The following is a 16,842-nucleotide window of genomic DNA, read 5'->3' on the forward strand; positions in this document are numbered from 1 at the left end:
AACTGAATTCAATCTGTTTTATAGATATAGAGAAACCGTTAAAATCAGATCTAGTCTCTTTCATGATCGCCCTATGAAACCGATGGATCTGGCAGTTTATTGGACCGAATTCATCGTTAGACATAAGGGAGCGCCTCACCTAAGGGTAGGATCCATGGATCTTCGATGGTACCAATATCTGCTGCTTGACGTGATTGCAGCTGTATCCGTCGTTATCTTTCTTGTGATTACAGTATTATATATCTTTTGTGTTAGCTTGTGTTGTGTAAAACAAAAAAGAAAGAATAAATATGAATGATTTAATATAAATATTTATTAGTTTGAAATATTTCGTGTTTTATATATTTTTTAAATGGTTTAACTATATTCATTTTCACTGCGGTATATAAATAAGAGTAGTACACTTTTGTGGAAGTACTCTTTTAAAGTTAAGTTCACTTATACTTCAATCTCTACTAAAAGATCAGGCAGGCTTCAGTTGAAACCGAAATTGTGAGGATTAGGTCCTATTGCTAACAACATTTTTCAAGCAAGGCTACGAACAACACATGTAAATAGGCCCAATTATCATCAAACTTGCAACTGCTTATAACACTGTATGAATAAAGAGCTTAGGATTCAAGTTTTTATAGCTACCAAATGCAAAACGATGACCCATATGCTGAAACACATGCCTAACAGGGTCTGCCAAGTTTCAATGTTGGGATCACTCAGTAAATAAAAAAAAATGGGGTTCTACCAGCAGTGGGACTGCCGGTAGAAGTTATACTTCTATACACGCGTTCGCCGTTACAAATTTATATGGGAGTCAATCTGCACAATCATTACATATTAATGCTATAGTTAAGAGAGAGCAGAAAGAGAAACATAATTAGGTATATAGGTATATGGTGCATCGTTTGCTGTATATAAACAACATTTGACCTGTAATAGAAGTATAATCAATGAAGGATTGAATCAATATTTTGTTGAAAATGTGTAACGATAAGACTACCAAAGAGAATTGAAGTACTATTATAAAAATAATACCTCGATCAACCATGGGAGCTTATCGTCTATGCCTTACCTAGCTCAGTATCTCAAGTGTGAGTTCGTCTTGTCTTAAACTAGGAATTGAACCTGAACCCTTAGATGATAGCAAATAAAACAAATTTTAACCAATCATATTTATTAAAAAAAATAAAAAACAATAATCAACCCTGCCAATGCTTAACAATTAATTAGTGAGGATGATACTTATGGCGTCGATGAGCTGCTTGTGTGTCCTACTAATTAGGTGTTTACTCCGGAGAGCTGCAGTTGTAACATGTGGACGTAGCTTCCTAAGTAAGTTTAGTTAAGTCCTGTAGTTAGGTCCTCAAATGGTCAATAAATTTTCATGATTTAATTAGAATTTAGGTTAGGTCCTCCAATGGTCTTGAATAAAATTGTTAATAAACACGTGGATATGGTCAATAAAATATGGTCTTAAATAGAATCGTCAATAAAGCCGCCAATAAACTAAAAATACAACAATAACTTGTATGAGAGACACATCAAAAGGGGTTTAACTTCCTTGCCATTTTACAAAATTACAATTAAACAAATAGTGAATCTTCTTCCTCAAGTTCCGCTCCTATCGGAGATTGAAAATCATTCTGGCAATTATAATTTTGTTGGTTACTCTCCTGAATAGTTCAATTATACTGCATCCAAACCATTCACGGAGATTGCGTAGATACGAGATTTTACGTCTTCCTACGCTTCTTCTGCCTTTGATTTTACCCTGCATTATATTCCTTAGTAGTTCGGATTTTTCACCTCTCATGATGTGTCTCAAGTATCCCAGTTTCCTGATTCTTATGGAATTTAAACTTGTTCGTTTGTTTAGCGATCCATCCATGATATTTTTAAAATTCGTCTGTAACACCACAGTTCGAATGGTTCTAGGTTCTCAATGTTGGGTTTTTTAAGTGTCCAAGCTTCAACTCCATACAAAAGGGTAGAGAAAATATAACATCGAAGCATTCTTATTCGGAGCGATATATTGATATCGCGATTACAAATTAGTTTTCTTATTCTATTAAAAGTTGACCGTGCAATTTCAATGCGGCATCTTATTTCTTTTGTCTGATCAGTATCTTCTATGATCCATGCTCCAAGGTATTTGTACGAAGATATTTGTTCAATTTCTGTATTATCTAGTACTCGCTTAACTTTGATGTTTTGTGCTTTTGTAAATACCATGAACTTGGTTTTCTTCAAATTTATTTTTAGTCCATAATCGTTGCAATATATATTTAGTTGTTCAGCAAGGTGTTGCAGTTCTTCTTGTGTTCCTGTCAGAAGGACGCTATCATCAGCATATCTTATATTATTAAGTGGCTCACCGTTTATTATAAGGCCCTCACTGACGTCGGCAAGAGCTAATTCTGAGATGGCTTCACTGTATAAATTGAATAACAAGGATGATAAAATACACCCTTGTTGGACCCCACGGCGAATCTGGATATCCTCGGTCAGTTCATTTTCAACTCACTTTTGCTGTTTGGTTCCAATAGAGGTTACTGGATAGAACATTATGATACTTTCCTCTTTCTATAATTAGTAAATCATCTGCAAAGCTCTGCATTTCTATCCCCTGTGCGTCAAGGAACAAGATCAAGTCATATACCAGGAGTGATCATAGAAGGAGACGTGTGTATTTACCTACAATATCATGTCCAGACAAAGGTAGAACGTTTAAGCCATGTCGAGGTACAGATCTATCATTATACCTGCTCGGTTTAGATTTTGATTCTTTGTTACCGAAAAGGCATATTACGTGGTTTTTAATAAGATAGATTCTATTTTCCATCCAACGAGTTTCACTGATACTCAACAATGTTAAAACAGCGCGCATATTTAATTTCACATGAATCCGGTACTGTCCAGTGTTTATGAGTTACGTAATGATACTTAAATAGATATACAGGGTGTTTCAAAAGGGTATGTTATAAATTAAATCACGTATTCCGGGGACAAAAATAAATTGATCGAATCCAACTTACGTTAGTACAAAACTATACACAAAAAAAAGTTACAGCCCTTTAAAGTTACAAAATAAAAATTGTTTTTGACATTTTGTAATAAAAATTGACACATTACTCTCTTGTTCCGAAAGCATTTTTCATACAAAAGAAACAACAAAATCTAAGAGCACAGAAAAATTTTAAGGGGGGTGTGCAGCCCTAAATTCCGCCAAACTTTTGAGTACGTTTAACTCAAATAAATTTTGTGGCATCATTAGTTTAACACATTATTTTTAAAACTTTTTTGCCTCTCATCACTTTTTCGAAAATCTAGTTTTTTCCTAGTTGGCCATCAAATTACAATTAATTTCTAAGAATACAATAATTATAAACAGTTCTATCAATAATAGTCAATAATTTGAACCTATGATTTATTGTGTGAATAAGATTAATATTAAAAATTTTGATATTACAATGGCCTACACATTTCAGGAAATGGCAGATATGTGTTTAACTTTGGGTAAGTTGGATCAGATTAAACTATGATTTCAATAAACTATCGGGAATATCGTAGGTGAATGTCAAAGAAATTTTACAGCAGCCGCAAGGTGTTATGCAGTAAAATACCCCAATCGAAATACACCCGATAGACGATTATTTCTGATCATTGATCGTCGTTTACGGAAAACGGGTACATTCCAACTGCAAGTTGCTGGAAATTAATAGTGGTCGTTCAATAATGAATGCAACTGATGAAGAGATTTTAGAAATCATTGAAGAAGTACCTGAAACAAGTGCAAGGGTAATAGCTGCTTAACTAAATGTTCCTCACGTAAGGGTTTGGAGGCATTTGAAGGATCAGATGCTTAAACCCTATCACTTAACAACGGTTCAAGAGTTATTGGTTGAAGATTATCCTAAAAGGATTGGATTTTGCGATTTGTTGTTAATGGAAAACACTGGAAACGTTAATTTTATTAGAAATATTTTGTTTACCGACGAGGCTACCTTCAATAGAAATGGAATAACAAATATATAACGAGCACATTTGTGCCGACGAAAATCCTCACGCCAAAAAAACGACTCATCACCAAAGGACTTTCAAAGTTAATGTTTGGGCAGAAATTGTGGATAACAATCTAATAGGCCCAGTATTTCTTTAGAACAATTTAAATGGTGATCATTACTGATCATTATTTGTGGTTCTGAAGTGAATATTGCAATAAGGCAAAATATGTGGTTTCTACAAGATGACGTTCCACCGCATTACAGTAATGAAGTCCGGGAATACCTTTGCAGGCAGTATCCTGGTCGGTGGATTGAAAGGGGTCGTGACGCACCTATTTCTTGGCCACCCAGAAGTAAAAGTCTTAACCCCATGGACTTTTGCTTTTGGGGGTTTATGAAAGAGAACGTGTATTCTATAACAATAGAGGACGAACAACAATTGAGGGTTAGAATAATTGAAGCTGCAAATCAATTTCGTCAGAAAAGAAGGATTTTTCAGCGCATTCGGTTTTCCTTATTAAAACGATACCGAATGTGTATTGAAGAAAAAGGGGGTCATTTTGAACATTTATTGTAATATCATATTTATAGAGGTTATAGACTTTTTGTACTTTTTAATTCATTTAAGCCATTTATTTAGTTGCACGTAATTTTTTAAAGGTTAATGAAAAGGGCCGTAACTTGGCCCTAAACTCGACCGTAAACTGTTTTTTGAAAAAAGTGATAAGGGGCAATTTTTTTTTAATAATAACGTGTTAAATTAATGCGGCCACAAAATGTATTTGACTTGAAGGTACTGAAAAGTTTGGGGAATTTAGAGCTGCACACCCCCGTTAAAATTTTTCTGTGCGCTTAGATTTTGTTGTTTCCTTTGTATGAAAAATGCTTTCAGAACAAGAAAGTAACGTGCTCATTTTTATAACAAAATGTCAAGTAGTTTAGGAGATAATGCAAAAAAACAATTTTTATTTTTCCAACATCAAAGGGCTGTACCTTTTTGTGTGTTTACTTTTGTACTAAAGTAAGTTGGATCCAATCAATTTATTTTTGTCTCCGAAATACGTGATTACCTTTTTGAAACACCCTGTATTTTAAATCTTATGAATTATCTATGAATATCTTATTTCCACTTTTACTATCTTTATGCAGCTCTTTAAATAAAAATTTAGTGATTTGTTCAAATTGGATACCAACAGAACGATATATTAGTAACATTATGTAAGTGTTTCAAATTTAATATTATTAAGAAAACGTTTGCTTATTTTATTTTAAACCAAAGTCCGGCGCCTTTGTTTTAAAATACTCATGCCATGACCTTTGCAAGCAAGTAGCAATGGTTTTTTATTAGATTCCAAAGATTGATGATATCAATATTGGATAATATTTATTTAATGTTGTGAAAATCAAAATTTTATAAGACATATTTACTAATATTAGAACTATTGCACAAATTGCAAATTCCAAGAAAAAACGCAATAAGCTTTATGTTAATTTACCCAAAATAGAAGTACCTACATGTAAAAATATTTCATATATTTTAATATGTATATGCATCATAAACAAACTGGCAAAGTCCCCTACTGGAAACAATTATTTATATTTGGTGTCCAATTTTTTGTAATTATTATAGTTAAAAAATTACACTGTATCATCAATCAAGAATATGATTCAATATCGTGAATAAATGTCCTTGGATATTCTTGTTATATCTCGACCTTTATTCAGGTAGTTCTCTTGTCTAGAAGTGAGGTGGTCATGGCCATTGTAATTGCAATGCTCATGTCTATTTCATCCTAACGGTTGGAATATATGTAATTAAAAAATAATAGTTTACTCCATAAAATAGTGTAATACCTATAGGTGTTTTGATTTCGTGCATGTTATTTAAAAATTTTCAACTGGAGCAAATAAGACGGTGAGTCCAAGGTGTTTAGTTGATTTTCACAACTGTTATTTTTTATAATTGAGTATTTGAGTATGCATGGTATTGCATTTATTACCATAATTATCATATGATTAGTGTTTAAAAAATATATTGTTTTAAGATGTAATGCACAAAGAAGAAATTGTGCACTATTACTCTATACCAGCGTTTCTCGACCTTTTATCATTTGCCACCCAATTTTCCATAATTTGTTTCACCTCGCCTCCTCTCGTACAATATATGTTATTATATTAATTATTATGTATATTAATTACCAAATTACCGAGAATAAGTAAATTTATTTATATGTGGCAAAACCGATCCAGAACCGATGTCTCTCTTCGCGAGATGTTCCGAGTTATTTCGAATATTCTTTATACCATCTGCATCTTCTCACTAATGTCTAGAGCCTGACCCACTACTCTGAGCCGCGTAATGTAGGTTGTCTATTATGAATTTGAATCGGGAAAATTACTGATAGACTCAGGCATGACGTCCGACATCGTATAATCATTTTTTACTAAAATAGATGTTATAATAATTATTTTTCTTCCAAAAACGAATTGTAATTAGAACAGGCAATTTTAGTTCTATCATATATTGATTTAATAACTCCTTTTTTAACATTTATGTTGTGATTTGATTTATAATTTGGATATATGTACATATGCGCAACAAAAAGTATTAAAAGCCAGAGCTTTTCGAGGAACTAACCATCATTTAATAAATAATTTTTATATAACTGTGCTGAATAATGTATTTCGAAACGGGGAAATTATTCATTTATAGATATTACAAAGAAAAGGTCTCTAAAACGTTTTTAAGCAAGCCAAAAAAATCACATTACAAGGAATGAATGAATCAAATATGTAGCACCTTTTTCTAGATGTATTATTCAAAAACAAACTGAAGTTATTACTATAAACAGGGATCTGTATAGCTGTGGCTATGCTTGACTTAAATAAAACAACGATTAGATAGAAAAAAAATCACAAATATTAAAATTATCTATATTTTTTAAATGTTAGTATAATTTGGTACATTGATTTTTATATTTAATATTTTCTAAGTAAGTTTTTATATAAATAAATAGTCTATATATAAATGTACCATTAGATGAAACTTTGAAAACAATTAGCACCAAATTGTAAAATGATAGATTAACAACTAGAACCAAATTAAATGTGTCAGCTATAACGGAGCTGTTGACATTATCTACTGACAACACTTATTTTCATCTAAACAATGATTTCTATAAACAAAATTTTTGGGCTGTGCTTTAAATCCATAATTAGCTAATATATTGATGGAAGACTTCAAAACAAATATTCCTAATCAAAATTTAAAGCTCACAATACGTTGAAAATATGTAGATGATCTGTTGGAAACACTTTTGATTAATATAAATAAAAGGTAAAAAGGATGAGTCAATAAAACTTAGAATGGAAAAGAAATAAAATAAATCGTTGCCTTTTCTGGATGTTTTAATCTCAAAGGAAAATAGTGGATATGGGACGCATGAATACAAAAAACCAACACATATGAACATAATTATATCTAACTTATAAATCAAATCACAACATAAATGTTGATATGATTTATTGACTCCCATAAAGGGAGTCATTAAATCATTATATGATAAAACTAAAATTGCCTGTTCTAATGACAATTCGTTTTGAAAGAAAAATAATTATTAACATCTATTTTAGTCAAAAATGATTATCCGATGTCGGACATCATGCGTAAGTCCAAAGAAAATAGACGTTTATAATTAATAAGCGTCTATATTCTTTGGTAAGTCTGTCAGTAATTTCCCCGATTCAAATTCATAATAGGCAACCTACATTACGCGGCTCAGAATAGTGGGTCGGGCTCTAGACATTAGTCATCTACTAAGTTCTCAGTTCTGAGTTCTTTCTGATCAGTCGCGTTAATCCTATGTACAGTTCGTTGCGAGATATTTCGGTTTTAATCTTCTAGGTATTTGTATACAAGGTCGGACTTATAAACTGATACATTTTATCAAAATTACGGCAATCCCACAAAGTAAAAGAAAATAGATATAAGCAATACTTTTATATTAAAATATATATTTAACTTTTAACAATTGTTAATTGTTAATAATATGTCATGGATGATGTTATCAGTGATTGTATCAACAAGTGCACTTTTTTCATTCCTTTTATTAAAAGATATGTAGATGATTTAGTTTTGGCACTTCCTAAACACAAAATTTATGAAACAGTCAACATTTTCAACAATCATAATCAACATATACAATTGAGTATGTTGAGGAAGTCGTAGATAATTCTCTACCATTCTTTGACATGAGAATTGCAAGAAATACAGACAATAAGATGAAAATGAACCTTATAACAGGATTAAAAGAACGTGTTTTAAAGCTTTCTCATCCAGATTATCTACAAGAAATCTTCAATTGTTAAATAATATTTTAATTGAAAACTCTTATCCTCCAGATATGCTACATAGGATGCTTTTTTCTAATATTGTTAATATAAATAACTTAACACTTTTTTTGCTAAATCTCAGAACATTGTATCCAACAATCAGAAGATCTATTATCATTCATTACCTTTTATGCCATCATTAACACCTAAATTAATACAAACACTAAAGGTTATTGACAATATAAAAATAGCAACAAAAAACATCAAAACTATTTCATCTTTATATTCCAAAACTAAGTATCCTATAGACAAATTAGATAAAACAAATGGAGTATACAGCATTAGTTGTACTCAGTGTGAAGCTGAGTATGTTGGTGAGACCGGAAGAAATCTTTCAAATCGCATTATTTCTCACAAAAGTGATTGCAGAATTAAAAAACCATCTTGTGCTTTGGCAGAACATGTAATCGATAAAGACCATATTATGAATTTTGATATTAAAATTTTATGTAGTGAAAGTAATAAATTCAAAAGGACTTTTTTGGAAATGGTTTGTATTAGCAAAAGTGATAATAATTTAGACAAAAGATCAGAAATTCAAAATCTAAGCAAAATTTATAATTATATTATTTCTTTGTAGTTTATATATAAAACCTGTAAAATATCACATTTTGATTTAATTTTCCATATATTTGTTACATTTTTTCAGACATCTATCAATGGTGAATAAATCTTCTTTTTTGTTACTAAACAAAAAAGAATTTTTAAACAAAATTTTATTTTTGGCAATACAATTGCTAAATTATTTTGAAATTTTGTATACTATTAATATGCAAATAGATACTTGTTCTTTGAATTTTGAAGATTTGCAAATTTTTGACCTCTGTAACGATTCAAAATTTAAAAGTTACGTCAAAGAATTTCCAAGATATCTATTAGGAATGTTAATTATAAAATTATCCATCATTCTTTAATAAAATAAAATTAGAAAATGAATTAAAAGTTTTATATGCAGATCCAAATATTTTTCCAAAGGTGGGATAAGTTAAAAGATATGTATAATTTTGTATACTGCAATTCAGCACAACAAACTGTTATCGAAATCAATAAATTAATGTTTTTAAATCTCTCATTACCACCAACTTCTGAGTCAAATGACCGGGATTTCTATTGCCTAAAAAGAATCAAAACGTATTGTCCAAACAACAACATGAAACAGAGAGAATGTCAAGCTTGTCTCATGTCAACAGAAAAAAAAAATTTTAAATCTCTCAACAACTAATAAATTTTACGATGACATTATAATTTATTTCGCTACTTTCAAACAACGTAGACTAGAGTTAATTTATAGACATGATAAGGTTCTTAATATATAGGGAAAAAAACAAAAAAATCGGTTGCCTGTAAAGTCGGTTTTACGGGCGAAGATTTTACGTGACAACGTCTTTTTCTCGGTAGAATATTTATTGATATGAATATTATTAAATTGCACAATAGGAACAAGGAATTGAATGAAAATAAGAATTGCACAAATTTTAACTATAGAAATATATTTTGTTTACTAAAACATCGTAAATTCAAAAACTCATAAAAATATTCATAAAGGAACCTGGATGATACCTGGTACTAATAAATTTAATCAAATTGATCACATATTAATATTTAAGCGGTGGGCAACCTCCGTAACAGATGTTAGAACATATAGAGGCGCAAATTGCGATTCGGACCATTTCTTGGTTATATCGAAGATAAAACAAAGAATATCAATGGTAAGAAAAGAGAAAGGCGCCAAACAAAGAAAATGGAATACATATATGTTTAAAAATCCTAAAAAGAAGAATGAGTACCAGCAGAAAATAAAAGTAATATTAAGTGAAAGAGGAGAACAAAACAACATTGAAGAAGAATGGAATATCATCAAAACGACAATTACAAATATGGCAAAGGAAACATTGGGTGAAACCTCAAGCCAAAGAAACGAGGAATGGTTTGACCAAGATTGCCAACAAGTAATAAATAGCAAAAATATAGCTAGACAAAAATGTCTACAAAGGGATTCCCGATCGAATAGAAAGGCATATGAAGAACTCAGAAAAGATGCAAAGAAAATATGCAGAAGGAAAAAGAGAGAAATGTTGAATAGAAAAATACAACAAATTACAGATTATAATAACAGAAGAGAGGCTAGAAAATTTTACCAGGAAATCAAGCAATGCACCCAAGGATACATAACAAGATCAACAGTTTGCAAGGACAAAAATGGGGCAATTATCAGCGAGAAAGAGGAAATAATGAAAAGGTGGAAGGAGCATTTTCAAGAGCTGTTAAACCCAGAAAAAGAACAAAACGAAGATGAAGAGATAATTCACCACACAGCAGAACAACTAGTTGAGCAACCAACATTGGAAGAAACGATAAACGTCATAAAACATCTAAAAAATAACAAAGCACCTGGCACAGATGGAATAACTGCAGAACTGATAAAGAATGGTGGACATGCGCTATGGAGGCGTATCCATAAACTAATCGACCGCATATGGACACTAGAAGTCATCCCAGAAGATTGGAAAGTGGGAATCATACTTCCTATGTACAAAGGGGGAGACAAACGACTCTGCAAAAATTATAGGGGCATAACAGTTTTAAATGTCATCTACAAGATATTATCAGGAATTATATATAGCCGCCTGGAATCGTTTTCGGAGGAGATTATTGGTGAATACCAATGTGGCTTCAGACCAAAGAGGTCAACTATTGACCAAATACATATGTTAAGAGGTATACATGAAAAATGTGTTGAATATAACATACCTATTTACAACTTGTATATCGATTTCAAACAGGCGTTTGATGGAGTAGATCGACAAAAGATGTTAAAGCAACTATCTATGTTAGGGATACCCAATAAGTTGGTTAAACTTATACGAATGACTCTGGAGGGTTCCAAAGCTATGGTGAAAATAGATGGAGATATGACGCAGGCCTTTGATATTGAAAATGGAGTTAGACAAGCCTTATCAACAACACTTTTTAATCTAACTTTAGAAGCTGTTGTTAGAAAACTGGATATAAACGGCTGTATTAATACAAGATCTATGCAAATATGCGCATATGCGGATGATGTTGCCATAATAAGCCGCAACAAAAGTGTATTCAGCGAAAAAGTTATAGAACTGAAACGAGAAGCTGCTACGTTTGGTCTATATATAAATGAAAGCAAAACAAAATATATGGAGTGCACAAAATCGAATGAACATGAGAATCTGAAGGTAGACAACCATACCTACAAATATGCCTCCACTTTTCCCTACCTAGGCTCAATAACAAATGACAACAACAACATCAGTCAAGAAATACAAGCACGGATTCTTAGCGGTAATAAGTGCTTTTATGCATACAAAGACTTAATGAAAAGTAAGTTACTGAATCGTGAGTCTAAGCTGAGAATCTACAAAACAGCAATTAGACCAGTGGTCACATATGGATGTGAAACGTGGACCCTCTCAACCACTGATGAAAATCATTTGAGAATATTTGAGCGCAAAATACTAAGGAAGATATTTGGACCAACCCAATGCAGCGATGGTTCGTGGAGAATTAAAATGAATCACGAGCTGGATGAACTAATGCAGAGCGCAGATATTGTCAGATTTGTAAAGTCACAAAGACTAAACTGGCTTGGTCACCTAGAAAGAATGCCAGATAATCGAGCTGTAAAAGTAGTCCAGAGATGGAAGCCCCAAGGAAACAGAACAAGAGGAAGGCCCCGTAAAAGATGGATAGACGACGTAGAGAGGGATCTTAAAACCATGAACATCAGGCAGTGGCGAAGGAAAGTATCCGACAGGGCAGAATGGAAGAACATTGTTAAGCAGGCCAAGACTCACAAAGGGTTGTAGCGCCATTAGAAGAAGAAGAAGAAGACTAAAACATTGTACATGTAAACTTAAACTTAACTAATTTCCAACGCGCCTAATTCTCTAGTGCTGCGCGCGCAGCGGACCGATCATGTTTGAGTTGGAGAGAGACGCAAGGCATTCGCCGGTCCGGCGGGCCTCTCTCTCGTTCGGTGACTCATCGTAACAGACGTGAGCGGGCGTTACACTTTTTCATGAGTGACTCCGAGCCACAACCTAATTTAAGACGTTGTCACGTCAAAATTACTATTTCCAATTGTGTCTACCAAGTATGGTCACATGTATTTGCCTACATATTAAATAATAATAAGTACAGATAATGTTATGTGACGTTCACTTCTGATTATATATATTTTTAATTTTAAAGAATCAATTTGAAAATCAAAACACTTATTCAGATCGAAGGTTCAAATTTTTGCTAAATAAATTTGAAATTAATTAAAATTTGTAAATGTAAATGGTAAAGTTGAAAATTAAAACATTTACTAAAATTGGAATTTGAAATTCTTGCTAAACACAGTTAAATTCTAACTCCGCGCGTGGTGATTGGTCGGTTTAGTTCGTTTGTTTGGTCGCCCTGTTTTGACAGGTTAGAAGTTATAATTTGTTATTTTAAATGTTTGACTAGCAATACGCGCTGTTTCTTCTCAATCGACTGAATTACGATTGATTGCAGAGTGATTTAAACTAATAATTTACTTAACACTATCAACATTTGTCAATAGTATGACATAACCTATAAACTCAGTTTCTCAACTTTTGTGTCAATCTAACAATTAATCAATCAATAATAGTTTACGATAATGAAATATTAGTGTACAATTATTTACCTTTATTGTTGTAGTTGTTGTAAATGACGAATCTAAGCACTCCACATTTTCACTACAGACACAGCTGACGATACTTTCAACGATTTTCAACTTTAGCGATTCAACGCGCCGAATTCTCTAGTGCCGCGCGCAGCGGACCGATCATGTTTGAGTGGGAGAGAGACGCAAGGCATTCGCCGGTCCGGTGGGCCTCTCTCTCGTTCGGTGACTCACTATAACAGACGTGAGCGGGCGTTACACTTTTTCTTAAATGACTCCGAGCCACAACCTAATTTAAGACTTTGTCACGTCAAAAATGATGATTGAGCCTTTTTATTAGACGGGATACCTATCTGAAGAGACAAAAAACCTTGCCGACCCTGTCTCTAAAGCCACGAGCCGCCACTGGGAGATAGTAGTATTGAAAAACTACCCATCAGAGGCTTTGAATGACAGATGGAGAAAGATAAGGCGAAGAAGTAATCAACAACATCAGATACTCTGCAGATACAGTCCTTGAGCCCTTGTTAGGGCCTGGTTACACTCTAAATATTATTAGCTATACAATCTCCAGACATTAGTAAATCTAGTCAGTGAAGCAAGTTATCGGAGAGGCCTTAAAATTAACATTTCAAAGACAAAGTGGATGGTGGTTGGAAAGATTAATCGGAAATACATTTTCAGAAAGACGCACCCTGGTTCAAATCTCAATTTCCTTTTTTTTGCTTAGCTCATATGACGTTTTCAGTGTCCAAAAAGGGATAAAATCGTAGTTGAACTTCGTATTGAAATCCGACCGTTGAAACAGAGAACAGCGACAGAAGATTACGTGTAATGTTAACTTATGTTTTTTCGTGGTTTGGTTTTTTTAGGGTTTTCTTCTAATGTTATTCTTTGAAAAGAAAAAGTTTTTATTTATTCAATTACATAATTATTATCTACCTTAACATGTAATGTATTATAATATGTTTTTAGTTTATCATCATCAACATTTGGCTCTACAACTCTATGTGAGTCTTGGCCGCGTTTACTATTTCCCTCCATTGTTGTCGGTCCTGAGCAGTTATTTCTCATTACTGTATTCCCTTTTTGCGTAGATCACTGGCTACTGCGTCCTTCTATCTCTTTCTTGGGCGACCAACTGACCTCCTGCGATCGGGCCTTTCCCAGAATGTGGCGTTCAGGAGTCTTTCGCCACCCGATCTTAGTAAGTGGTCCGCCCATCTTATTCAGTTTATTTTAATGTAGAGTACTATGTTTTCATCTCCATATACTATCTGGAGTTCATCATTGTGTCTTCTTCTCCATTCTCCTGTTGTTTCTTCTCTGCAAGGCCCATAGATTCTGCAGTATCTTTCTTTCTAGTACCAGTAATTTTGTCGTTTCCCGCTGGTTCAGAGTCCATGTCTCGCTTCCATACGTTATTGTGGGACGAATTATTGTCTTGTACACTCTTATTTTTGCTGGTATTGAGAGTATTTTTGATTTAAGTACGGTCATTAATGAGTAATATACATTTAAAAAAAATAAATTTTAGTTATCTTATATTAAACTTAACACTAATCTTAATTGCACCTATGATTAAATAATATCTACATTGTTGCTGGATAATATTTAAACAACTTATTTTCTAGATAATATTAGATTAATAGTAAAATAAGTAGTCTAAATATAGTGCGTAGTTCAATGTTGAACCAATACATGTCGCCTTTTGAGTTATTGTGTGATAACAACTTAAAAAATTTTCACTCGATACCTTGTCTGTTATAATATACAGAGTGTTTCACGACGAGCTTGCACTAGTTGTACATCGGAAACTACTTGCCCGATAATTAGTTTATTAGGATTACAAGTTATGACAAACTTAAAGAAAATATTTTGACAGACATTTCACTTCCGGTTATACCGGAAGTAAATAGCAACTTTGTTATTTTAAATAGAACACCCTGTATATTATTGCATTTTTAGATTCTGCGTAAAATTCTACACAAAATTGGTATAAAGTAGCATAGGTCAAAACTTCATAATTTTTGAGTTATATATATATTTTTTTTAATTTTGACAGATAGAGACAAACTTTTCAAATTTCATCAATTTACGGTCATAATACTTGAAAAAATTTTCACGCAAAGAGTAGGTAACGTTATTTTAGTAATTTACATCGAAATCGAATTTCTAAACACAGGGTGTTCACAAATGATACGCCATTTCTTTAAACCTTAGACCACAGTAAGTCAATCATTTTAAATAAAATAGCCTTTCATATGTGGAGAAGTTCAGGCAAACTTTCGATGAAAGGCACCAATTATACGGGTTTGACGAACCGTCAGGAATCAGCCGACTTAAATCAAGGAAAAGGTTTATGAGAAATGTCAGCGTCGAACCACCCGAACTGTTCCCCCTACATCCAGAACGACCTAATGGAATGAACCTGGACTGGAGAACCTGGCGGACACTGAATCGCATACGCACAGGTGTTGCCCCTGTAAAACAGAACCTCATTAAATGGGGCATCAAGACAGACAGCGACGCACTTTGTGAATGTGGGGAAATACAGAACGTGGAGCACCTGAGAGTATGCAGACTTTGCCCATCACAGTGCACCCTCGATGATTTATGGCTCGCAAATACAAAGGGTGTACGCGTAGCCCGATATTGGGCAGAACAACTGTAGTCGGATCCAGACACGAAAAAGTAAGTAAGCCTTTCAATTAGTATTAGGATTCTCTATACCTAAAGGAGATACTCTTGGAGATAATTATGGTTTAATGTTAAAGATAAAATATATACTGTTTTATGTTAGTAGGCCGTGGATAAAGATGTCATAATTGTAATTATTTTGTGATTATTGACACTTTTACAAAGTAATAGAAATGGCTCGTTTAGAATTAAACAATGAAGAATTCGTAAATTGAATAATATTGAGTGAATATTAAGTAAATTTACTTCAAATATATTAAGATATCTTTTACTCAAAAAAAGTAGTTTAAGTTATCATTATACTACAACCTAGTTGTGAAGAGCTACAACCTAGTTGTGCCTGATCATACAAAAGACTTCTAAACTCCTATCGCCCCTGAAAACCACGTACTCTCGTTAAGGGTTGATTTACTTCGCTCCAGTAATGCGACTTATGCCTATTAAATATTCCGTTTCTTTGTAAATTTTGATTCATCACACCATGTTACTATTTTCCATTTCTTTACCATTCCTTCTTCTCGGAATCAAAATCACACAGCTGACCCAGATAGATTCCAAAATTTTGTGCGTAGAAATCCACATTTATCTCTAAGAATTCCAGAAGCCACGTCACTAGAACACCGGAAGTCGAACAACATAATTTAACAGGACTAACGTTAGCATCAAAAAATTTATTGTCTTTATGGAACATTTTATCAAGCATTCTAAATCCACCAAGAAAGAGCCCAGTTCTTTTATTACTCAATAATCATAACTCACATGCGAATATTATTGTTGTCGAAAAAGCAAAATAAAATAATGTTATTATGTTATGATTTTCTCCTCATTGCTCCCATCATCTGCAACCCTTAGAGGTTGGGCTCTATGGTCTCTTTACGAACTATGTGAACAGAGCACACACAGAATAAATATATCAGAAAAACTTTACTTTTTGGTGTTAACAATTTGGAAAATGAAATTTTTAATGTTTTGTAAAGTTTCGTACTGTTACAACCTGCCTCAATAGATGTTACCACTAACTCCAAGCGCGGGGTAAGTTGTAATATTACACTTTTTTGGTAAACTGCTAAACTGTTCTTTAGTTCA

At 32.9% G+C, this 16,842-nt stretch overlaps 2 protein-coding genes across 8 annotated transcripts in view; both read left to right on the forward strand.

Annotated features, from left to right (window-relative positions):
• LOC140436705 (UDP-glycosyltransferase UGT5-like) overlaps nt 1-311 on the forward strand; it is a 37,398-nt gene extending 37,087 nt beyond the window's left edge. For all 6 annotated transcript variants that reach the window (XM_072525746.1, XM_072525747.1, XM_072525751.1 and 3 more), the window contains exon 5: nt 25-311. In XM_072525746.1, coding sequence (XP_072381847.1) covers nt 25-298 — 274 coding nt within the window. In that variant the 3' untranslated portion in view covers nt 299-311. The remainder of the gene's footprint in view (nt 1-24) is intronic.
• A 4,833-nt stretch (nt 312-5,144) lies between these two features.
• LOC140436706 (UDP-glycosyltransferase UGT5-like) overlaps nt 5,145-16,842 on the forward strand; it is a 45,340-nt gene continuing 33,642 nt past the window's right edge. The window contains exon 1 of one of the 2 annotated variants that reach the window (XM_072525753.1): nt 5,145-5,216. The gene's annotated coding sequence lies outside the window, so the exon portion shown is untranslated. Of the gene's footprint in view, nt 5,217-5,739; nt 5,914-16,842 lie in introns of those variants that run through there. The other variant, XM_072525752.1, reaches the window with a different exon arrangement.

This window comes from Diabrotica undecimpunctata, chromosome 3 (genome assembly GCF_040954645.1).
Source record: "Diabrotica undecimpunctata isolate CICGRU chromosome 3, icDiaUnde3, whole genome shotgun sequence".
NCBI lineage: Eukaryota > Metazoa > Arthropoda > Insecta > Coleoptera > Chrysomelidae > Diabrotica > Diabrotica undecimpunctata.